The sequence below is a fragment of the Panthera pardus genome, unplaced genomic scaffold, assembly GCF_024362965.1.
Source record: "Panthera pardus isolate Hobbes unplaced genomic scaffold, ASM2436296v1 HiC_scaffold_25, whole genome shotgun sequence".
In the NCBI taxonomy this organism is placed as follows: Eukaryota; Metazoa; Chordata; class Mammalia; order Carnivora; family Felidae; genus Panthera; species Panthera pardus.
Window position 1 is genome coordinate 23270607 of NW_026526821.1, and position 25951 is coordinate 23296557.

At 43.3% G+C, this 25951-nt stretch overlaps 1 protein-coding gene across 8 annotated transcripts in view; it reads right to left on the reverse strand.

Annotated features, from left to right (window-relative positions):
- Positions 1-13725: 13725 nt before the first annotated feature.
- Positions 13726-25951, reverse strand: part of CNBD2 (cyclic nucleotide binding domain containing 2) — a 65132-nt gene continuing 52906 nt past the window's right edge. For 7 of the 8 annotated variants that reach the window (XM_053890297.1, XM_053890296.1, XM_053890295.1 and 4 more), the window contains 2 exons: positions 20535-20698; positions 13726-14073 (listed from right to left, as the gene is read on the reverse strand). In XM_053890297.1, the coding sequence (XP_053746272.1) occupies positions 13755-14073; positions 20535-20698 (483 nt within the window). In that variant the 3' untranslated portion in view covers positions 13726-13754. The remainder of the gene's footprint in view (positions 14074-20534; positions 20699-25951) is intronic. The other variant, XM_053890298.1, reaches the window with a different exon arrangement.

Sequence of the window (25951 nt, forward strand, 5' to 3'; positions counted from 1 at the left end):
AAGCACTAGCCTATTTCACGTGGTTGACAGCAATAGCCTGCTAGGACTCCCTGCTTCTACCTCTGGCTCCACTTCAGCTCTCCCCCATGCTGCTGTTCAAACCCCCCAATGGCTCCCATTTCATTCAGAAAGAAAGCACCAAATTACTTTTTGCCTCCTTCACAATACATGACTTGGCCTAACCTCTGTCCGTGCAATGGCTGCGCGGACAATGGCTGCGCACTGACTGTGCACCCCTGCCCCCGCTGCCAGGAAAGATCTTCCCCGTGTATGGCTCATTCCTTCACCTCTCTCAAAAGTCTCCTGACCACCACCAAAAACATTCCACACTCACATTTCATATGCCCCTTCTCACCTTTTTATTTCTCCACAGCACTTTCGTTATCTTTTTCACGCATTTTAAGGACTATCTGTTTCCCCTACTAGAATGCACATTTCAAGAGCGCAGACATTTTCGTGGTTTTTTTCCTTCACTGCAGCATTCCCAGTGTTTATGTGACACACAGTAGGTGCTCAATAAATAGATGGCAAATGACTGAAAAATCGTAAAGAGCCTCCTTACCCAACAGTGGGGATATGAGGGAATCGAGAAATACGCATGCTCGCCAGCCCACAGAATTCTGAGGCGGGTAACCGTTACCGTTGCCGAAGGTAAGCCAGGAGGGCGGCCCGACCCCACGTGACGCCTTCCTCGCCCTTCCCCACACCGGAACGTTTCAGTCCCGGAACCTCGGTTCGCGGGTCCCGGCGCGAGGGCACTTCCGGTGCCGCTCTTCTCTCGCCAGTGAAGAGAACTGCCAAGTCAGTTCCGGCAGAGAGCGAGGTGAGAAACGCAGCGAGGCCGTCTGTCCCGGGGCCCTCCAGGCCCTCCGGCCTCGGGCCGGCAGGTGAACTGGGGGGCCCAGGGACAGGTCGCTGTCCTGACCTGAAGAGACCCAGCGCCGTCGCCGCGGCTGTCCACTGGCTGGGCCCAGGCCTTGAAGCAGCCGCGAACCTCTCCCCACCCCCACCCCCACTTCGGCGCCGATGGCGGCGGCCTCTTGGAGGAGCCCAGACCTCGCCGGCCGCCCACTTTCGTGGCCCAACTCTGCGGGGCCTACGCGAAACACCCGCCCAGCCAGCGGGGACGCGGCGCCTTTGGACGTTGGGCGTGGCGGGGCGAGAAGAATGGAGGCCACTCGGATGCCGCGCGGGAGGGCCGTTGGGGCCTTCGAGGGCCCGAGAAGGCGGGTCTACGTGGACGCGAGCTCTGCCACCCTTGGGCCTCGGAGCCCCACAGATGCGGGCCGTGGGATGACCGCTTCGTCCCAGTCGGACGAAACCTCACCGCCGGACAGTGGACAGAGGCCCTAACGGGCCCGGAAGGTGAGCGAAGCCCCAGTCCACGACGGGTGGAACGGTTAACTGGCCCTAAGGCGGTTGGTCTTCGTTCTACCAGACGTTGATATTGGAAGATAGAAATGGGAGAATTCCGCACCGCATTTGACCAATAGGAAGGCCACCCTTTGGGAAGATTTTACTGGCCGTTTATAGAAGGCCTGTGTATATAATATGAAAAAGCTGCTCTCAACTTACCCCCCAACCTTTCAAAAGAAAACTGTTGCTAAGTCTGGGCTTTCTACATGTAAAGAGGTTGCCGACATATGATAAAGTAGAGTTAGAAAATCACATGTCTTGTAAATGCCTATTTGGTTTTTTAAAAATCATAGAAAAGAAATGTCTTTTGGAAATGACTTTTTTGAAATGGAATTGTCAGACCACCTCTAGAAGCGACATCAGGAGCGAGCGACACACGTCCACGTCTGTTCAGTGGGTAAGAGGACATGAAGTAGAAGACCTTGAGGAAGAAAAGAAGGTTCTGTGCCAGACTGGTCATATTTAGAAGACATTTTCATATTATAACCATTTTTTTGTGTGTGCTTTTTATTCCTCAGCTACTGTATAGTTAACAATGCTAAGTACTTTTTTGAAATCTCTAGTCTTTCTAGATGTTCTTAAGTGCCTGGTATGTTAAAAATAGAGGTAGTAAAAAGACATTCTGTAAATACCTTTTTGTTAAAATTCATAATGAAATACTGTTTAATTTTGGGGAATGGCCAAACCACCTCATTGAGCAGTAGGCATTGTGTTTGTGCACTGGTTCAGAGGAGGAGAGAGGAGAAGGAAGTACCAAGAGCTCTGCCAGTGAGTTCATAGTGAGGCAAGATTCACCATTGTCCTTTGTGTTCCTGCATTTTGTATTACTTAAGTGTATATAGTGTATATACTGGACAAGTGAGTCCTGATTTTCCGCATCTAGTCTTTCTAGATGTTAAAGAGGTTGCCAGTGTATGACAAAAATAGAGTTAGTAAACTAATACATTTTGTATATTTTGTGTTAAAATTCCTAGAAAGATTGTCTTCTGCAAATTTGAGCATTATAGCCCATTGAGTTGATGGAGGGAGAGAAGAGAAGGGTTTGTCTTCGGCTAGAATGTTCCTATTTTGAAGACACTTTCACATTATAACTGTTACATGTATGCAGTTTATTCAAGACTGCTATGTATATAGTGGACAAATTAAGTCCTTATTTGAAACATCTAGTCCTGTCTAGATGTTTAGAAGTGCCCAACGTATGTTAAATGTAGAGGTAGTAAAATGTCACTTTGTAAATATCTTTTTGCTAAAATTCATAGGAGATTGTCTTGGGGATGGAATTGTTAAACCACTTCTGAGCACTCTTCAGTGGTTGGAGGAGGTGGAAGGGAAAGAATTGCAAAAGGTAATATGCTGGTGTGTTAATACTTGGACATTTTCAGACAAAATCATTTTTTTGTATGTTAACATGCATTTTGTTTTGCTGTGTATATAGTGTATATAATGGACAAATAAGTCCTAGTTTTGCAACTTCTAGTCTCTAGATGTTAAAGAAGTTGCTAGTGTATGACAAAGTAGTAAAATTAGCACATTTTGTACACGTGTTGAAACTCAAAGGAAAGCTTTTCTTCTGTAAATGATTTTTGAATATGAATTTTTTCAACCACCTCTAAGCATTACACATGCCTATATTTGTCCACTGGATTAGTGGTGGAGAGAAGGAAGTGAGGGAGGGAATAGTTTAGGCCAGAATGGTCAGATTTAGAAGATACCTCAGATTATACCCATTGTTAGGTGTGTGCAATTTTATTTAACAGTGCTTTGTACATAGTGAACAACTAAGTCCTTATATGAAATATCTAGTCTTTCTAGATATTTAGAAATGCTTGATGTACTTAAAAGTAGAAGTAGAGTAATGCTTCTTGTAAATAGCTTTTACAAACTGATGGGAAATACTATTTTTGGAAATGGAATTGCTAACTCACCTCTCTGAACAGTATGCTTACTTGTTCATTGGTTTGTGGGAGGTGGGAGGGAAGAAATTGCAAAAGATGTTTTGCTAGTGTGTGCTAGGAAATTTCAGCTTATCCATTGCCCTATATGTTATGTGCATTTAACTTGACTGTATATATTGTAAATATACTGGACAAATGGGTCCTAATTTTATAATATCTAGTCTCTAGATATTAAAGAGGTTGCCAATGTATGACAAAAGTAGAGTTAGTAAACTAACACATTTTGTACACTTTGTGTTAAAATTCATTGAAAGGCTGTCTTCTGAAAAGAACTTTTAGAGATGACATTGTAGTCACATCTAAGTGACACATGTGCCTATCTGTACCCACCCAGTGGGTTGGTGGTGGAGAGGAGCTGTGAGAAATAAAGGGTTCTAGACTAGAATGTTCCTACGCAGAAGACACTTTCAGATATAACCCATTGTTACATGTGTGTAGTTTATTCAACACTACTGTGTATATAGTGGACAAACTTAAGTCCTTATTTGAAACATCTAGCCTTTCTAGATGTTTAGAAGTGCACAAAGTATGTTAAAAGTAGAGGTAGAAAAATAACACATTTTGTAGATATCCTTGTTAAAATTCATGTGAAATATTGTCTTTTTGAAAATGGAATGATCAAAATGATCAAACCACCTCTCAGCAGTACACATTATATAATAGTTGTGCTGGTTCAGGGAGGAAGAAGAAAGCGCAAAGGGCTGTATACCAGTATGTTTATAGTTAGGCAGGATTAAACCATTGTCCCCTATGTCTGCATTCGCATTGGGTTTTACTTAGCTATGTATATAGTGTATATAAAGGACAAAGGAGTCCTAATTTACAACATCTAGTCTTCCTAGATGTTAAAAGAGGTTGCCAGTGTATGACAAAAGTAGTTAGTAAATAAATACATTGTATACACTTTGTGTTTAAATTAGTAGGAAAGACTTCTGAAAACAACTAGAGGAAGTGAAATTGTTAAAATCCCCTCTAAGCATTACAGATGCTTATACTCTCCACTGGGTTGATAAGAGGTGAAAAGAGGAAGGTCTAAGCCAGAATGTTCCTTCAGTCCTACTATGTATGTAGTGGGCAAATTTTGAAACATCTAGTCTTCTAGATGTTTGAAAGTGAACAATATGTTAGAAGTAGAGAATTAAAGTAACAACACCCTTTAAGTTCTGTTAATTTACAGGAATGGTTGTATTTGGGGAATAGAAGTGTTAAACTTGATGTCTTGGAGAGTATTCACTGTGGGGAGTGGGGGGGGTGGGGGGAAATGAGAGAAGGGTTCTGTGCCCACAAGTCTTTAAGACAAATTCAGATTGTCTAACCATTATTCTGTATGTGCATTTTAGTTAATATTGCTGTGTGTTAAAGGATAAAACAAGTCCTAATGCCCAAAGTGTATTAAAAGTAGAAGTAGTAAAATAGTCCCTTTATAAGTGCCCTTTTGTTAGTTTTTAGGAAGGACTGTTCTGGGAGTGTCTGTTAATCTGCCTCTTGGAGCTAGATGTAGTCCTATACTTAGTCATTGAAATGGTGGAGGGAGCAGAGGAGGGGTGAAGGGAAGGGCTTTTTGCTAGTATCTCCACATCTAGAAGACAGTTTTAGGTTATAAACATAAGTCTATATGTGCATTTTTATAAAGTACCTGTGTTTGTTGTGGACAAGTTCATTATTTTGTAACATCTAAGCTTTTTGGATGTCCTGAGATGACAATGTATGATACAATGTACAGCTACTGAATTAGCCAATTTCTAAGTTTTTGTTGTTGTAATTGATAGGAAGGAAGCATCTTGGGCATGGAAGTGTTAGGCTGTCTCTGAGAAATGTATGTCAGGACTTACTCATTAGACTGGCAGCAGAGGGGCAGAAGGAAGTATAGTGGGAGAGATGCATGTGGATGTGTTCATATCTATATTCTAGTGATAACTGTTAATGTGTGTGCATCTCTTTGGCTGTACTATAGGAATACATTAAGTGATTCAGTGGAAACATACCTCCTTGCTAGTATTTGAATAGTATAGATTGGATAATGAATTCTTTTAGAAGCATTATACTTTGTGTACTCTGTTACTTTATGTCTCATTTTTAATTGAACATTAAGGGAATGCAGTATTTTAATTGTAGCTCTGCCAATATCTTTATCTAGAGGCCTGTTAACATTTTTGTCACCAAGAAAGGCAGGATTACATTTTTTTCTTTCAGATGGTGTTGGTGTAGTGTATTCTTGGTTATCAAAATACTCATAGTTTTGGGACTTTGAAATGGTAAAATTCGTGGTGTGTAAAAAAAGCATGATACATAACTACGATCTTAATTACATTAAAATGCTTAGTTGTGTAGATACATGGGACCTAGAAGTCAAACTGTAAACTGCTTGTGATTATGGATGACTTTGTTCTTTGCTTCTTGTGTTATTCAGTTTCCTTTTATGCACATGTTAACTTTAAAAAAATAAAAGTTTTTAAAACCTACATGGAGTCTCCATTGCTTGTAAAGTCAGCACACTGCCGGAGGGTACAGTGTTTGCACCTTTCAGGCCTAGGCTCTGAGGTAACTGAAGTTTCATGTCTTATGACAACTTCCTCCATCACTCAGACAGTAGCCCACCTCGGTGCCCTGCTGTTCTTCCAGGTAACCTCACACTTCGGTGGTTCCCACTTTGCTCAAACTGTTTATTCTGCCTCTAGTAAGTACCCTTTCCACATTTTTCACTTAGCAAAATCATTCATTGCCCAACCCAATATTTTTTAACAACTAAGCAATTATTTTAGAGTGTGTGAGCGGAGGAGAGGGACAGAGGGAGAGAGAAAATCTTAAGCAGGTTTCATGCTCAACGCAGAGCTCGATGCTGGGCTTGATCCCATGACCCTGGGATCATGACCTGTGCCAATATCAAGAGTCAGACGCTCAACCAACTGAGCCAGCCAATTGAATTGGGCCCCCAAACTCAATTTTTAATTTATATGCTCAGTCTTTCTACAAGGACCTGACACCCCAGAATTAAAGTGCCAGAACCAAATGTCAGAAGTTAGGCCATTGCCCTTGCAGCCGTTACTTGTGCCTCATATGTGGAACCCACTTGTACCTTCACTGTTACATGAAAGTCCACTGGATTGAGCTTACGTAATGCCTGACACATGGTGGGGGCTTAGGAAATGACTGCTGAATATAAAGGGGACCAAAACTCAGCTTTTCAGACTAGCGTGGTGTCCCTGCTAATAGGCACTGGTTGAGTAGTCGGGCCTCCCCAGGCCATAGCTGACCAAACCGGACAGTGCTGGTCAGATGTAGCACCACCCCCAAATCAGGCACAGAAAACATTCCTAATGGAATACCCGAAGGAATCTTACTCCCAACTTTGAAGTGGGGCTCAAGAGATGGGTCTCCAAATGTGGGAAGGAGTGTTTCTAGTGTTTCCTTGTTGGTATAACCCAAGTGGGCTTGGAACCAGAAGGGGGCAGGTAGAAGAGACCCTTCCCGTTGCTTTCTCAGGATCAGGCCCGGACCCCATCCTCTGTTGATGTCCCTGTGAGACAGGTGTTAGCTGACTGAGATGGGATTCAGGAAGACACATGTCTCAAATGCCTGGCCTGGCCTAGGAGACCCAGGTGCACTTGGACTAATCCAAGTCTGCCAGCCCCAAATCCACCAGAGCTAACGCTAAAAGCTGTGGCTTTCCTCTGCCATTTAATGTGGATTCACCCATAAAGGTTTCCAGAGAGGGAAGGCTCATAAAAAGCTGAGACGAGGTTAGGTCTCAGGCAGTCCTGAACCTCCAGGGTGAAGCTACCCTCAGTGGACAGAAAAAGGAAAGTCCAGAGGGGACAAGCCCCACTCACACCTCATAGTTAGCAATATGTATTGCCAAGGGAGGAGCACTACATAGGGAGTCAGAGGCCTCTGTTCTTTTCCAAGCTCTCTCACTAACTGGGGGATACTGGCCAGTTGATCCCATTTAGGTCTCAGTCTCCTCATCTGTAAATGAGGGTTCTGGCTGGTTGAGGAGGTATGCCTCTCCAGATCAATTACTGGGCCTTTCAAAACCATAGATTTATTCAGTGCCAGAGTCAGGGCCATTCTCTGCCAAATACTATTCTCTACTAAAAGGAACCAGGGTCCTTAGAGAAATGGCTAATTCCAGGATTACATTGAGGGAAGTACAAGATCATCCTGGAATATCCTATTGTGGCAAAAATAAGTGTTCAGAGAATGTGTCAAAAAGATTGTATCAAAACACAGAATGATATAGTAACAGGTTTTAACACATTGCATAATATAGGAAGCCATGAGTCCAATACTGATATAAATAAATGAGTGAATAAATGAAAAGTATAATAAGGAAGGGGATATTTACATAGTTCCATATGTCCTCACAAAATCCCTATCAAAACAATATGACATAATCAACAGAATGAAAAGGCAATCTGTGGAATGAAGAACATATTTGCAAATCATGTATCTGAAAAGGGGTTAATATCTAGAATATATCAGAAACTCTAACAACAAAAAATCAACCCGATTAAAAAATGGACAAAGGGGGGCGCCTGGGTGGCTCAGTCGGTTGAGCAACTGACTTCAGCACAGGTTAATGATCTCACAGTTCGTGAGTTCGAGCCCCGCGTCGGGCTCTGTGCCGACAGCTCAGAGCCTGGAGCCTGCTTCAGATTCTGTGGCTCTCTCTCTCTGCCCCTCCTCCACTCATGCTCTATCTCTCTCGCTGTCAAAAATAAATAAAACATTAAAAATTTAAAAAAAAATGGACAAAGGGGGAGCACCTGGGTGGCTCAGTCGGTTGAGCATCCAACTTCAGCTCAGGTCATGATCTCATGGTTCTTGAGATCAAGCCCCACATGAGCTCACTGCTGTCACTGCAGAGCCTGCTTCAGACCCTCTGTCCCCCCATCTCTCTGCCCCTCCCCAGCTTGTGCTCTCTCTCTCTCAAAAATAATTTAAAAAAACATTTTTAAAAATGGACAAAGGACTTGAATAGACATTTTTCCAAAGATGTACAAAAGGCACATGAAAAATGCTCAGCTTCATTTATCATTAGGGAAATGCAAATCAAAACCACAATGAGATATCACCTCACAGCCATTAGGATGGCTACTAACAAAAAACAGTAACAAACATTGACGTGCAGAAATTGGAGCCCTTGTGTACTATTGGTGGAACTGTGAAATGGTGCAGCTGCTATGCAAGACAGGATGACAGTGTCTCAAAAAATCAAAACTAGGACCACCACGTGAGTCCAGCAATCCCACTTCTGGGTATATATCCAAGAACACTGAGAGCAAGATCTTAAAGAGCTGTCTGCACACTCATGTTCATAGCTGCATTATTCACAAAAGTCAAGAGGTGAAAGCAACTCAAATTTCCATGAATAGATGAATGGATAAGTAAAATGTGGAATATGCATGCTATGAATGTTTTTCAGCCTTAAAAGAGAAGGAAATCTTATCACAATATGGATGAGCCTTGAGGACATTGTGCTAAGTGAAATAAGGCAGTTGCAAAATGACAAATACTGTACAATTCCACTCATATGGGGTATATCTAAATAGTCAGATTCAGAGACAGAAAGTAGAATGGTGGGAAGTGGCAAGAGGAATAGTTTAATGGGTATTCAGTTCAAATTTGCAAGATGATATGGATCTGAAGATCTGTTTCACAACAATGTAAATATGCTTAACACTACTGAACTACTCAGCTAAAAACAAGATGGTAAATTTTACTTTTTTTTTTTACCACAACATACATACATATACAGTATATATGATTTTTGAAATAAAAAGGGAATATGTATCAAAAGTGATTTTACAATAGAGACATCATTTCAATCCAATAATCAAAGTTATCACCAGTAATGGGACACACTGAAATCTCACACCACTTGATAGCATCCGATGAAAAGGAGACAGAGCCACTTCTGTGGTTCCTGCCAAAGATGTATAATCTAGATCTAATCATGAGAAAATATAAAACCAACCCAAATCAGAAGACATTCTATAAAGTAACTGGTCTATATAATCTTCCAAAGTGTCTTAATAATCCATTTTCTTCTTGATTCTGAATTTTCTCTTGGGGGTGGGGAGGTTTTAGAAGCTGAAGGATAGGTAGGGCAAGACAATAGTGTGTGAAGAACACACACCAGACCCCAACAATTTTACAAATGACAGCAGTGAAGCTCCAGAAAGAGGAGGAGCCTGGCTGAAGGCTACACAGCACACGTCCAGATGCACCACTTTTCCACAGCTATGTCCACAGGGCTAAAGCCCACAGCCTCCAGCAGCCATGAAAAACCCTTGTTCTAGCTTTGATGCTGCTTCCCAACCACCTAGAAACTACTCACCCTCATTGTCAGCTCTGAACCAGTGGTTACAAATTCTGCAACTCAGCACCCCTGTGGTTAAGCCCCTTAAATCCCCAAATAAAAAGGCCTCGTGGCAAAACGGCCTCTGGTGGTATCATGGGAGTTGTCAAGTGACCTGTCTCACCCCTGAGACTTTCCACAACTGGAAGGTACAATTTTTCCAGGAGTTGTATAAAAGGAATGAAGAATTTAAAGAATGTTTTTGCTTCCAATCCCAAGATGTGGTCTTAAACACTTCCTATAACAAACTCTGGCAATATCTCCTTGTGTTCATTTTTCAAATGGGTTTTTTTTCATTTTCCCCCAAACAGTGGAAGCTGTTCATGCTAGGGCTATATTTTCGGCTCAAGTGGCCTGGGTGTGCCTCTCCAAGTATGACTATGCTTATTTACATATGGAAAATCATCCCAGAGGGTGATTATATTCTCTCAGACACAGTTGCAGGGTTGTGTGTACTGAATGGTGAAAACAGGTGGCTCATTTGGTATAGATGAGCAACGATGGTGTGGCAGCACACGCTGCAACTCTGCCTGGAAGGGCACTGGGTGCAGAGAGAGTACATGCATTTCCTGGAACAACCACCTGGTAGCTGAGTGAGGTTTGACAAGGCTTGTGCCACTCTAGGCCTCAGGCTCCTCATCTGTCAAATGAGGATAATGCCAGGAAATGCTTTCAGGACAAGCCATAGTCTCTCTAGTGTGCCTCATGCAGTGCCTGGCACACAGCGGGTGCTCAATACCTGGGCCCAGGCCCTTCTACCTGGTGGCAGGTCACTGTGGGTTTCCTGAACCTTGGATCTGGGCCCAGGTGGGCAGTAAGGACCTCTGTGGCACTGAAAGCAGTTTGTTGCTAACACTATACCAAGGGGTGTCATGTTTGCTCCTTTTGCACGAGCTTCTCTCCCAAATCATGATTTGTCCTCCCCTGCCTGATTCTGATCCCTGTTCCATGTTGCAGAGTGTATGTGAGGCAGCCTTAAGAACCACTGCTCATTCTGAAGCTCACGGCCTAGAAGCTAGGAGGCTTTCACACACTTAAAGCAGCCACAAGCCTCCCCATACTGCCCCCACTCATTCTTCCAAACAGCACCCTCACCCACAGCACATGTTAGTGCTTTTGTTGACCTGCTCTGCTCTCTCCCTCCAACCTGCCCTTACATGTTGACATTAACCATTTCAGAAGAGTGTAGAGTTTGGGCAGGATGTCAACCAGGATGCCCCCCCCACACACACACACACGCACATCACTCAGGATGGCCTTTTGCACTGATTATGAAGACTTAGACTTCCAAAGATTCGGTTTCATATTTCACTCTAAGGGAAAGAGAGTCTCTGGATGGCCAAATTGATCTCGGTCAAAAAAGGTGCTAATAACATCTAACATGTATTGATCACTTACTGTGTACCAGGGACTTCACAAGTGTAACCCAAAAATAACTGGAGACCCATTCTCTGCTTGGTTACTGAATTCAAAGAAACAGCAGTACCACATAAAACCATAATTAAGAGCTACGCAAATGTTTACTTGGCTTCTTGAAGAAAATACCAAAGGAGAAACATATTCTCAATGCACAGAAAAGGTCTTTGAAAACCTCTTTAGACATTTCTCATTCTCAAACTCTTCTGTCTGCTAAGTGATGGCTTCACAAAAAGCTCTGCTTTTGCTCTGCTCCCCTCAAGATTTCATGAAGCCCAGCCCCCATGTTCTCCCTCCAGCACCCTCACTCCAGGGTTGCCCTTCTAGTCCATTTTCTCACCCGCCACTCCCCTGGAAAACATGTTCTACCTCCTATTCTGCAAGTTTTTTCTCTCACTTCCCAGGAAGCAGGGCCCTGGGGTCTGAGTGAATAAAATCCTATATCTTGCTACACATGTACCACCTCTTTTTTCTTTTTCTTCTTCTTTTTTTTTAACCATTTGTCTAGTTCATGCACCACTTCTTTTAATCCTCAACAGCCATTAAATGGCAGAGCTGGGATCTTAACCCAAGGTCATCAGACTCTGTAGTCAGATGCTTAGCAAGATGGCCGTCACAGAATAAGCACTCAATAATAAGTTTCTCACTCCTTCTCTGGTCATGTCATGTCATGTCTGCTCAAGAACCTTCAAGGGCTGTAGGGATCAGCAAACTATGGCCCGCAGGCCATTTGTTTTTATAAATAAAGTTTTATTGAAACACTAAAGAAACTGTATGGCCTAAAAATCTAAAATAGTTATTATTTAGCCCTTTATAGAGCTTGCTGACTCCTAGCCTAGAGAATAAGAGAGGACAGAGACTGCCTCTTAATCTCTTTTGGATCTGCTATATAAACAAAGTATAGTATAGTATAGTATAGTATAGTATAGTATAGTATAGTATAGTATATATTTGTATAGTATACAAAGTATAGTATAACAAAGCAAGTATAAACAAAAGTAAATAAACTTCAAATGAATGAATAAGGTGTCCATACCTACATCTTGGAGCCACAGCCCTAAATGCAAAGACAGCCCTAAATATAGTCAGACACCCCAATTTACCTGGTCCCCAAACAGTGCCACCTCATCCTTGTAGGTCACAGACAGCCTTTTCAGAAATGCTGCAGGCATCACAGTCTCCTTGACCATCTGAAGCTATCAGAGAAGCCAGAGATGATGAGTCCACTACTTCTCTATTCTTTTACATCCACACCCTCTTCTGAAAGAAAAATTCCATACCCCTTCTTTGCTATGCAACATGAGAAGTTTTCTTTTAAATACAACAAACAAAATTATAATGTTGAATATGCTTTTCAAACTATACTCACCTCTTGTGAAAATCATTGATCTTGTCCAACTCGCTCACTTTGCCACTGGGGAAACAGGTGCAGGTGAAGGACTCAAGGTGCTCAAAGGGGTCCAGTGACATAGAAACAGAGCCAGGCTCTGTTCTCAGGTGTTCTTCCTAACCTGCTCCTTGCCACATGGAGTAGGTGAGCATGTGGGGTGGGGAGGGATGGGTGGAAGAGGGTTCCTGTCTCTCCCTGTGGCCCCAGGTCAGGCTCATGTGCTGCCGTGACCTCTACCAGGCCCCCAGTGCTCTCACAGCTAAACTATGGAGCTTCCCAAGGGAGAGGGGTGATTTGACCCAGTGTTACCAACAAAGAGAGCCGGCCCAGGTCACTAACAGGTAGCCACAGGTTTGGGACCCCTCAGAGGGGCCAAGGAGCCCTCTGTAAGTCCGACCTACCACCTTCTTATCTCTGGCTGCCTCTTCTCTCTCAGGCTGCTGGCTCCCCATCCTCAACACCCAGAATGCCTGCTCTTGTCATGCTGCCCATCTGTGTCTCTCGCTCCTTATACCTCCCACCCCCACCCCACCCCCAGTCACGCCTCCTCCAGTCTCTGGCAACGCCCTGTCAGAGGGGCTTGATGAGCACTGGCAAACCAGCAGCTTGTAGGTCCAACACAGCCCACATACGTGTTTTGTTTGCCTAACATGGTATTTCAAAAACAATTTGAATTAGTTGCTCACATTTAAAAACCAGTAGGAATCATCTAAAATATTGGGTTTCTTGGTTCTCTTAAAAAATCTAAGGACTGTCAGTCAGGGGCCTGCATTATTTCCTGGCATGGCATCAATTGAGGAGAGGGAGCAGCTGTTCCATCTGGATGGGGAATGTGCACACCAGTCCCCACCATTGCCTGTTGCCTGCCCAGTCCTTCTGCTGCGCTCCTTTAGATGACCTGTGTGGCCTCTGCAAGGCATTTGAGTTTGCAAATGGTCTGGTCTTGCTCACTTTGATCTGAGACCCTCGGTGCCTCCCGTCCATCTCACCCAGTAAGACCCTCCCACCCTGAGACCATCCCCAGTGCTTACCCCATCCACACCCAGCCTCCTGACCATCCACTAAGCCCCAAAAGTGTCAAGGGAGACAGTGCCTGAGCTGCTGCCCCCACACATCTCTCTGGACCCACAGCCCCCAGGAGCCCCCCACTCTAAGCCCCACAAGCCCCGTGGTGGTCACTCAGGAAACATGGTGACCAACCCATCTTTTATTGGGTCTAAACAAGGACTCCTGCATTCTTATACTGAGGCAGGAGTTCTTGGATTTTGTACCGGGGGGCTGTGATGGCTTGGACAATCCTCAATGGGGGGAGGTATTTCTGGGGTGCCATAAAAATGGGATAACAAGGTTTAGTCTCCTTGTCGAGGCTACACAAATCCAGCACCAAACTCTTGGGGTTGTAGATCCCTTTCTTCTTGGGCCGGATTGGAATGAATGGTGGACGCTGGCGAGGCTTCAGCAGCAGCCGCATCAGGTCCTTCCGAAAGATATTCCAGCTGTTCTCCTGGAGGAACTTCTGGCACATATCTTCATCACTGAAGGTAAGACACAGATGCTGACATTCCCACACCTGCTCCTCCTGTCCCCCCTGCCCCTCCAGCCTTGCCTCCTGCCATTCTTTCAATTCCTAAACACAGTGTGCTCCATCCCACCTGTGTGCCTCTTCCAGACTCCTCTCTGCCTTCTCTACCTTTCCACACTTTCTTCCCCTAGACCTGCACTGTCCCGTGCAGTGGCCATGAGCCACATGTGGCTACTAAGTATGTGATATGTGGCCAATCTGAATGAGGGATGTGTTGTGAGTGTAAACTACACACCAGATTTCAAAGACTTAGAACAAAAACAAATGTAGAGAATCTCATTAAAAATATTTATGTTGATTACGTGTTGAAATGGTAATATTTGAGATACACTGAATTCAATAAAATATATCTTAAAAGTTAATTACACTTCTTATAAAGTGGCTACTAAAAATTTAAATTATATAGGTAACCATTTTCCATCAAAGAAATGTAAATCAAAGCCACAATGAGATACCACTTATGCCCACTAGGATGGCTATAATTTAAAAAACAAAACAAACAAACAAACAAACAAAAACTGGACAGGGGTGCCTGGGTGGCCCAGTCAGTTAAGCATCCAACTCTTGATTTTGGCTCTTGTCACGATCTCTCAGTTCATGAGATGGAGCCCCACACTGGTCTCTGCACTGACAGTGTGGAGCCTGCTTGGGATTGTCTCTCTCTCCCTCTCTCTCAGTCCCTCTCCTGCTCTTGAATGCATGCATACACATGCATATATACTCTATCTCTCTCTCAAAATAAATAAAGTTAAAAAATAGATAAAAATGTGTAATAAGGTAGAGATATCAAAACAAGGGTTCTGGTACATTGCTGATGGGAAGGTAAACTGGTGCAGCCACTTTGGATAAGAGTCTGGCAGTTCCTCAAAGGTTAAACAGAGTTAACTTACCCAGCAATTTCACTTCTGGTATAAACCCAAGAAAAATGAAAACCTTTGTCCATGTAAAACCTTGCACAAGAATGTTCACAGCAGCATTATTCATCATGGCCAAAAAGTGGAAACAACCCAACATCCATCCACTGAGGAGTGGATAAAATGTGATAGGTACATGCTATGGAATATTATTTGACAACAAAAAGGAATGATAATTAACAGTATATGCTACAACATGGATGAAACCTGAAAACATAATGCTAAGAAGCTAGTTACAAAAGACCATACATTGAACGATCCCATTTACACAAAATGTCCTGAACAGGCAAATCTATAGAGACAGAAAGTAGGTTGGTAGCTGCCTTGGACTGGTCTTGGTGCCCTGGCTCTACTCCATCCCCTTCCCTCATAGCATGGGAGGCGGAAAAGAGTGGGGGAAGGGGAGTGGGCTCAGCACTCATTGGTTTATTTCCTTCTGAGACCACAGCAAGGCAAGGGCATGTTCTATTTCTGTTGACTTGCCTACACTCTCACCTCGGAAGCAAGCCTAATAAGTCACTAACAAATTAGAACATTCTTCCAGCTACATTTTATTGACCAGAAGAGAGTCAACTTTGATCCATAGACACCAACTCAATAAAAAACCCAGAGGTCAGAATGGGCTACTAGCTAGGTCTGCTGGTCTCAGTGGTGTGCCAAAGTCAGCCCCTCTCAGCTCAGAGTGCTAATGACATGCATCTCTCCTCAAGCCCATGTTCAGTGACACAGGGTTAGGAGCTCAAAATTGGCCATAGTGGGAGTATACACACCACAGAAATCAGTAAACACTTCAAATCAGGCTTACTTCCCACCCACCTCCCAGAGAGTCAGTTGTTAAACATTCACCAGCACAGCACTGGATAGTCTCCACTTAAAAAGTTCCACTAACTCCTGATTTCTTCCATAATAAAAACAACAATGTCCAACTCTGACTTAGCACGTCTCACAGGCCAAGCACTTTACTCGCTAACTCGTGTAATCCTCACAACCACCACATTTCAGAAACATGGAAACTGGGGTTCAAAGATGCTACAGGACTCACCAAAACCTATGAGGGGCAAGCATGTGATTATAGATTCTTAGGGGGAGGGGTCTCTTTTTTTGCGGGGTGGGGGGGACCCAGAGTCCAAGTTAAGACAGACAAGATTCCTTGATGCTGATGGGTCATGTTGATTTCTAGTTTAGTTTTTCACAAAACAGGGTAGCTCTTCTAAAAGCCTCAGCTTTGTGCAGGGGATTTAGTTTCATGTGTCCCTGCAGGTGTAAAATTCCAGCCCCTGATGCCCTTAACCCCGAGTCCAGCCCACTCCCGCCGGGCAATCCCACACTAGATCACACACTCTGTGCTGTGGCTTTTAGGCTCTACTTCCTTTTGGCCCTTGGAGGTTTCCCTTCCGTCTTGGGAACTCAGCTATATACTCATCACATTCCCCACAGCCCTCCCTACGCCTTGCAGGGGGAGATGTGTCAGGTTATCTAGCCTGTGGCATTCACAGGACAGGTATCCCACGGGCACTGACTGTCATCTTCAGGATGTCACGTCCCCTTTCCGGGGCTTCACAGTCCTCAATTACAACATGGAGGATTTGAGCTAGATAATGGATATGTTTTCTGCCTGCTTTAGCAGTCTAGAAACCAGGAGTTCAAACACTGAATGAATAAGCCAGAATTCCGTCTGTCAGCATTGCAGATCACTGCAGCGGAGTGCTGACTGGACAGCACAGATGCTGAGTGCTCAAACATCTGCCACCCTCTCAAGTCCACGGAAACCTTTTCTGAATTTCAATTCTATAGGCATTAACTGATACCCATCATATGCCAGGCATCACTTGAGGATCTAGTTCTCCTTAAATCCTTTTTTTTGAGTAGGTGGCTCTAACTATTGGTTGTCCACAGGAATTGGAGAATTGTGGCATCTTTGAACTGCAAGGGACAACCAGTGCTTCTCAACTTGTTTTTCGCACAAAACTGCCCCAGTTTGGGCCATATCTACATATCACCTGTTCTTTAATTTATTAATAACTTTTCTTAAATCTGCCATGTTTCTTTTACTTAAATATTTACTTTGGCCTTATTCTCAGCAACAAGATCTGTCAAACCATGAGTTTAGTGAACTAGTCATGTTGTTTTTCTTTTTCTTTTTAAAAAATTTTTGTTTATTTATTTATTTTGAGAGAGACACAGTACAAGTTGGGGAGGGACAGACAGAGAGGGACACAGAGAATCCCAAGCAAGCTCCATACCATCAGTAAGGAGCCCGACATGGAGCTTGAACCCATGAAATTGCGAGGTCATGACCTGAGCCGAAATCAAGAGTTGGACACCCAACCAGCTGAGCCACCCAGGTGACCCATCATGTTGTTTTTCTAATTCATACTAGAATAAGTACATAGCTGTGAAAGCTAAAAATGTCAATTAGTATACCAGCTAAAATCGTCTTGTAAATCTTCTGTGCATACGTTCCATACTTGGGAAGAGACACTGGTCTAGTCTCATTTTCTTGTTTTGCAGAATGAAGTCTGACTCTGAGGAGAGGAGAAATGACCTATCCAAAGTCATACAGATCCCACATCGAATTCTTTCACATGCTTATTGGACATGGCTGCAGTAACTCTACAGATCTGCTTGCCTTCACACCTCCTTTTTCCTTACCACTAGGAACCACCTGCTTCCACACCTGTCAGCAAAACCATGTCTGACCGCAAGAAAAGAGAAAAGGGGGAGGATGCGAAATTGCATAATCGGTATAATCTCCATTATGAAACTTTGTGCACCTGAATGATAAATGCATATTTGGCACATATCCATGTAGCAAAAAAAAAAAAAAATACATACAGTAAAAGGAAATACACAAAATGCTAACATGGGGTTGTTGGAGGAATGCAAATGGTTCTAGTTTTCATTTTTAAAACACTCAGCATTTTCCAGTTTTCTGCAGTGAGAATGCTTTATTCATACACTCATTCATTCATTCATTCATTCATTCATTTATTGTATACCTACCCTGTACTGGGTATTGCATAGGTAGAAGTCAGACATGAAGGGCAGGGAAAGCCCAGTCCACGCCTTCATGAAGCAATTAATCAAGTGATGGGGAAAGAACTGTACAAACTACCCAGCTCTAAGCAGTTATAGTTCAATACAATGGTCAATGGCAGAGCCCTGTAGAGAGTATCAGGAAGGGGTATTTACGCCAACCTGGGTTAGTCAGGGAAGCCTTCCTGGAGGAGATGAATCTTAAAGAATGAGCAGGAATTTATCAGAAAAAAAAAAAAAAAAGAGTGGCAAGACTAGGGGATGGCATTTCAGGCAGAAGGGGCAGCATTGGCAAAGTCAAATATATACAGGGTCCAGGAGGCAATCTACCTGAGCTGCCAGAGTGGGTTACAGGTGGCCAGAAGTGCTTCAGGGGAGGTGAAGGGTCACACCATGAAGGGTCACATACCCGGCACTGAGTCTGCATTTTATCCATAAGCAGTGAGATGCCACTGAAAGGTCTTAAGGAGTTTAACATGGCCAGATTTGGGTTTTCGCAAGAGCACAGTATGCAGAAAGGATGTAGTGGGGAGGAGGTGGAAGGAGGGGGCCCAGTGGTAAGACCAGGAGTCTAAGCTGGGGGCCCCAAAGTGGGGATACAGAGCATGTCACCCAGGGAGGTGAACAAGATCCACTGGGTTGTGTGAAAAAAATAGTAGGACCTCATTCATATTTACTTTTGTCTTATTTCTTAAAGATCTATTTCGGTATGTCAATAATGTATATATTAGTACAGCAATATATGTATATAACAATAATAATTAATTAATACATGTTATTCATATTCACATATATGTTCTAGGGGGTATATACTCAAACACTTTTTAGTAATAACAGTGTGAGATCAAAATAGTTTTGCAGGGCGCCTGGGTGGCTTGGTCAGTTAAGTGTCCGACTTCGGCTCAGGTCATGATCTCACGGTCCGTGAATTCGAGCCCCGCGTCAGGCTCTGTGCTGACAGCTCAGAGCCTGGAGCCTGTTTCAGATTCTGTGTCTCCCTCTCTCTCTGCCCCTCCCCTGTTCATGTTCTGTCTCTCTCTGTCTCAAAAATAAATAAACGTTAAAAAAAAAAATTCAAAATAGTTTTGCAACTACTGGTCCAGTTAATTTTTACATAAAAAAATAAAGGTTTTTTTTCGTGTTATATAAGTGTTCACTCTGGAAAATTTGAAAACAAGGGAAAAGTAAAAAATAAATCTTTTTATCAAATCTTTCAAGATAGATATTAATTTTTTTAATTTTAAAAGTAATATATCATCATTACCAAACATTTGGAGAATAAAGAGAAAAACCTCACTTGGAATGCCAGTATCCTGACAACAACTTTTAAAAAATATTTATTTTCTTCCCTCATTATAAAAGCAATGCATATGCATTGCAAAAACAAATATGAGAAGAATATGTAACAATAACTAGGAAGTACCTTTTAGTCTCACCTTCCAGACAGAATGACTCTTACAAATGTGGCAATATTACAGAGGTTACCATTTTTGCTATTTCCTTCTAGATTTTTCTCTTGTGTTTTACAAAGACATAGCCATAGTATATATACAAGTTTGCACCTTGTCCTTTTCATGTATCATTATATCATCTATTTACCTTCCTGCAACAGAGCCATTAAATTTACAAATAAAAACATTTTTTTAAAGTTTATTTATTTTTGAGAGAGCACAAGGGGGGGAGGGGCAGAGAGAGGGGGACTGAGGATCCAAAGTGGGTTCTGGGCTGACAGCAGTGAGCCCAATGTAGGGCTTGAACCCACGAATCACAAGATCATGACCTGAGCCGAAGTTAGATGCTCAACTGACTGAGCCACCCAGGCAACCTAAACTTACATTTAAAAAAAAATTTCTAAGCATTTATTTATTTTTGAGAGACAGAGAGAGACAGAGCATGAGCAGGGAAGGGTCAGAGAGAGAGGGAAACACAGAATCTGAAGCAGGCTCCAGGCTCCCAGCTGTCAGCACAGAGCCCAACGCAAGGCTCGAATCCACAAACCATGAGATCATGACCTGAGCTGAAGTCTGACACTAAATTGACTGAGCCACTTAGGTGCCCCTAAACTTAACAATTTTTTCAATAAAATGGTTATGCTCTATAAAAGAAATGCACCACAATTTCTAAACTATCCCCATAGTATGACATGTGTGGTGGTGGTAGTGGTTTTTCTATTATGAATATGGCTGCCATAAACATGTTAGCACAGGTAGCTTTTCACATAATTTAATTATATGAAGATAAATTCACAGGTAGACCTTTACTTCAAAGGGTATGGTCCTGGAAACATAATGCTAAAATTATTATCAAAAGGATTGAGACAATTTAGGGGGTACTAATAACCACCAGTCTCGTTCCCCCCTTTTCAGCACTAGATATTAGCACTTTTTTCTTACTTTTACTAAAATAATAGGCAAAAACTTGTTTATTCAATCTAATGGGATGTATGCACATTTCCAGCACTGACCTGGGGTACTTGATCTGGAATCTGTACAACTTCTCTTTTACCTCGCTGTCAATCAGTTCCCAAAATTTTTCTCTCCTTATCCGTATCACCTCGGCTCCCAGGCTCACAAGGACCAGGGGCCGCATGTCACGCTGGTTCTCCGGCAGGAGGATCTGGTGAAGGCCCTGGAGAACAGAAGTCCCAGAAAGCTCAACCTCAGAGACCGTCCACTTCTACCAGCAGATTTTCTAGATGGGAAAAACGAGGCCCCACAAAGCAGACGAATCCATCTGGGGACCATTCTGCAAGTGACAGGGAAAGTCCAGGGTTCCTTTTGCTACATGACATCAAAGTCCGCTGGCTGATCAGGTTAGAAGAGTCTGTAGGCGCTTTGTCAGTGTCCTACCTCCATGCAGTCTTTCTAAGAATCACACTCAGGCAGTCCCTCTTCAGGGCATAGCATTTCACAAGGTTTCCCCAATGTCCAATCTCAACTCTTGTGTCAAGTGAAGGCATTTTCTCTTCCTTGGGACAATGACAGAATTCAAACAGCAAGTCTTCCCCTTCTAAATCTTCCCTTTTGCAGCCACCACACCCTCCCCTGTCTTTTCTGCAGGCCTCCGTGTGTAGTAACTCATATGAAACTCTCACAATCACCCCATGAGGTGGGTCCTATTGTTATCCTCATTTTACAGAGGATGCTGTGAGGTTAAGAAACATGTCCAACATCCCACAGCATGGAGGCAATAAAGCTAGGATTGGAACTCAAGGGGTCCGTTTTCAGAGTCCATGCTTCTAACCACTATACTCTGAGGAAACTGAGGCACAAAGAGGCTAAGTAACTTGCCCAAGGACAGAAAGACGTGGAGGCAGGATTTGAACCCAGTGATCTGTTCAGGGACCTACTGAAGGCAGCATTGTCGGCGAGTACTCTCATCCACCCTCAACCCATCCCACACACACCAGCCAGTTAGGTTTCTTTTCTGCCTACACCTTTCAAATATCTTCCCAGGGCACCCAGGATAAAGTAAAACTCCTCATTGTGACCCCCAAGACCTGGCCTATCTCACCCTTGCCCCGCTCTCCAGCTTGGCCTCATGCCACCCTGCCTTGTTTACTCTGTTCCAGCTGTGCTGCCCTCCCTTCTGGTCCCCTTGAGACACCAAACTGCTTCTGGCCTCAGGCTTTGAGCTTACTATTCTCATTCTGGAACATTCTTACCCCAGGCTGTCTACAGCTTGTCCTTTTCACCATTCAGGTCTCAGCTTACACATCACTTCCTGAGTGGGCTTCCTTGATCACTCCATTTAAGAAACCCACCCACCGCCCCCCAGCCCAACTTTCTATTCCATTCCTAGCAGCAATTTACAACATTTTATGTTTGCTAATTTATCTTTTATTGTCTGTCCCCAGACTAGATCATGAGCCCCATGAGGGCAGGAAGGATGTCAGTTTACTTGCCCACACCAGCACTTTGGGCCATGGTTAGTGTACGGTAGATGCTTAAGAACTATCTGCTGAATTAATGCTCAAATGGGGTCACAGAACATTTCAGTTAGCAGCTCACCCAGGTGAGTTTCCTCATTTTCTGATGAGGACACACATTCAGAGAGGTAAAGTGATTTGCTCAAGCTGGCTAATTAGAAGCAAAATGAAGATAAGGACCCCCTGCCCTTCACCCCAATCTGGCATATCCTTTCTGCCCAATCTGAGGCCTCAGTCTGTCTGTTCTGGAGAATCTGGCTCCCCTACACCTCTTGGCTCAAAACAGAGCAGGCCCCAACTTCCACTGTTTCCAGGACTGAACCAGTTTTATATTCCTGCTTCCCAGCTTAGACAAACATGATCTCCTAGGTGAATACACAGGCACAGCTATCACTATTCATTCTCCTACAAATGAAGCCAGGGCCTTGAAAGCCGGGAGAACAGAGTCTTACCGAAGACACATCAGGCATTTTCACCACAAAAGTCATGTAACACATATGTGGGGAGGCTTCTATGTGCTGAGCCCTGTGTTGGGTCTTTGCTCGGAGTCCCACCCAAAGCCTTCTAGGACTTCCAAGAGAATCAAAGCCAAGGTCCCTATTACAGGATTGCAGGCCCTTGACAACACAGACTGTGCCCTTCTTGTTCCATCTTACATAGCCTCCACTGCTGTCACCATCTACCCAACCGGGCACCCCCTTTCTGCCCTTTGGTGCCTCCATTAGGCTCAGGGTGACCAGCATCCCCAGCTGCTCTGCCTGGAGATATGCAAGGCTGCACTCACAGGCCAGGTGCTGGCCTCAGGAGCCCGGTGTTCAGTCCTCAGTGCCTTATTCAGAAACGTGAATGCACCGCAGTGTAGTAAACCACAAGAGGGCTGGAAACCACATCACATGAAAACTGTCTGAAGGGATGGAGGATGTTTTGACTGAATAAGAAAATAATTAATGGGGCATTGGTATTGTGCCTGGCTCCAGAAATGTTGAATGAAAAACAAAATGGCATTCTTTAAATATCTAAGGGTACATCATGTGGCAAGGAAGCTGATTTCTTCTGTTTGTTCTTGGGGTTGCGGGGGGTGGGGAAAGGTTGGGGGAGGAGCTAGTTAAAAACTGCACAAGGCAGAGTTTTGCAGAACAAAAGGAGGAGCTTGGAAATATTCCATCAGCCTTGAGGGAGGGCCATGTTAGGGACTAGGGCTCCCACCCAGCAGTGGCTGGCCTTCCTGCATCCAAAGACTCACAGTCCAGTGGGCAGGAGCATTAAGAGCCTACTACAACATGGGGTGACAAGGGCATGAAGAGGACCCTGGAGATACTGTTAACTGAGGAACAGCAGTAAGGGCATGTCGAGAGATCAGCTCTCTAGACTATGATGACCACACACAGGATGATGACCACACATGGGGCTTCAGAAGACAGCCCCTCCCCCAGCACACGGAGGCCCATTACTACTCACCAGAAAGCCCTCGTGCCCTCTCTTGGCTGTTCACCTGCTGCCCAGCTCCCACAATGATTAACTCGTGGCCAAACGTGTTTCATCCATATGCTCCCCACTCCCTCAACTATTGGGTAGTTATATTTTTAATAGACTTTATTTTTTAGAACAATTTAAACTTAGAAGAATTGAGAAGATAGTACAGAGTTCCCATATAACCTCTACCCAGTTTCCTCTATTATTAATGTCTTACATTAGTAAAATACCTTTGTTATGGTTAATGAACCAATATCGCTGCATTATTATTAACTCAGGTCAAGGAGTTATTTGGATTTCATTTTTTTACCCAATCCTTTTCCTGTTCCAGGATCCTATGCAAGACACATACTCCATTTATTCTCTTCTCCTTAGGCTCCTCTTGGCTGGGGCAGTTTCTCAGACTTATCTGATTTATGATGACCTTGACAGCTATTGAGGAGTACCGGTCAAGTATTTTGTATGATACCCAGCTTTTTGAATTTGTCTGATTAGTTCCCATTATTAGATGGGGATTGCGGCTTGTTGGGAAGAGGACCATGGACATAAAGTGCCATCCTCATCACATCACATTCCCGTTTCATCATATTAAGGGACATACTATCAACACAATTTAACTGTGGAGGTTGGCTAAGGTTGTGTTTCTCAGGTTCCTCCACTGTAAAGTTACTCTTCCCCCTCTCCCTTTCCATACTGTACTCCTTAGAAGGAAGTCACTATGTGCAGCCCACACCCAAGGAACGGGAGTTATCCATCCTCTGCTTTACAGCCAAGTATCTATGTAAATCATTTGGAATTCTTCTGAATGGGAGATTGGGTAAAAAAAGGAAATCCAAATAACTCCTTGACCTGAGTTAATAATAATAATGCAGCGATATTGGTTCATTAACTATAACAAAGATATTTTACTAGTGTAAGACATTAATAATAGAGGAAACTGGGTAGAGGGCATATGGGAACTCTGTATTATCTTCTCAATTCTTCTAAGTCTAAAGTCTAAGTCTAAGTCTTTATTAATTTATTCATTATACCAGTATGTACTCAGGGATATTTACTGTATACTTTGGGTTATAACCCAATACTATTTTATTTTGTTGCTCAAATTGTTCCAGCTTTGACCACTGGGAGCTCTTTCAGTTGATACCTGTGTCCCTTTGATAGGCCTGCCACAATCAATGTAGTGTTTTTGCCCAATACTTCCTTACTCCCTGGCACTACAAAATGCTCCAGGCCCATCTAGTCTATTTCCTGCCCTAGTCCTAGAATCAATCATTTTCCAAGAAGCCTGTTCCTCTTTTTTATTTATCTATTTATTTACTTATAATTTTTTTTAAGAGAGAGAGGGGGTTGGGTGGGGTGGGGTGTTGGGGAGGGAGGGAGACACAGAATCCAAAGCAGGCTCTGCACTATTGCCCTATGCTGGGCTCAAATCCTCAAACCATGAGATCATGACCTGAGCCAAAGTCAGATGCTTAACTGACTGAGTCACCCAGGTGCCCCAAAACTTTGTTCCTCTTAATAAAGAATGGTATTAGAAACCAAGATCAGGGTGCTAGGAGTGCTCACGGCTACTGGAGTATCATTTCTTTTAGGCCCTGTCAGCTGACAGACCAAAAGATACATATTGATACACATATCTATAAATATTTCCACTGTAACCATCTGTATTTATATTCAGCTACATAGGGGTTCATACTAATGTCTTCAACTAATCCATTACCACATGGATCATTCTAGCCTCCTCCTTGTTTATCTGTAAATTTCTACTCCAGTGGTGAGAAATCTGGCTGCCATGATCTGCCATTCACTTACTGAATTGATCCATTTCAGTACACAGTATCAGAACTGTTAAGCATCCACCCATGGGTAATAACTTTATCAACTAGAGTACAGTGCTCATGTGCGATTTCTTCAGCTTTCCATCTCACAGAACCCAGTCACCTCCAACGTTACATAGGTCAGCACCTTTTTCTCCCACCCTCTTCCTGAGGTTTTTTCACATGTTTGTAATACCATTAGATTCTCTGGTCATAGTCTGCATTCCCTCATGGGATCCTCTGCCTCCTAAATAACTTTTTTGCTGTTGTTTTCACAAACTGTATACATTAAGCTTCACGCTCTGTGCTGTAAAGTTCTATGGATCTCGTCAAATGCTTAAGGTTTTGTACCCAACATTATGGTTTCATACAGAATAATTTTACTGTCCTAACAATCCTCTGTGCTTTACCTATTCATCCCTCTCCCTGAACTCCAAACCTCTGGCAACCACTGATCACTATCTGTATAGTTATCCCTTTTCCAGCATGTCATACAATTGGAATATAGAATACTTAATCTTTTCATACAGGACTTATTTCACTTAAAATAGCCATTTAGATTTCCTCCATGTCTTTTCATAGCTTGATAGTTCATTTATTTTTATCTATGAACAATATTTCATTGTATGGACCTATCAGTTTGCTTATATTAACTTGTATATT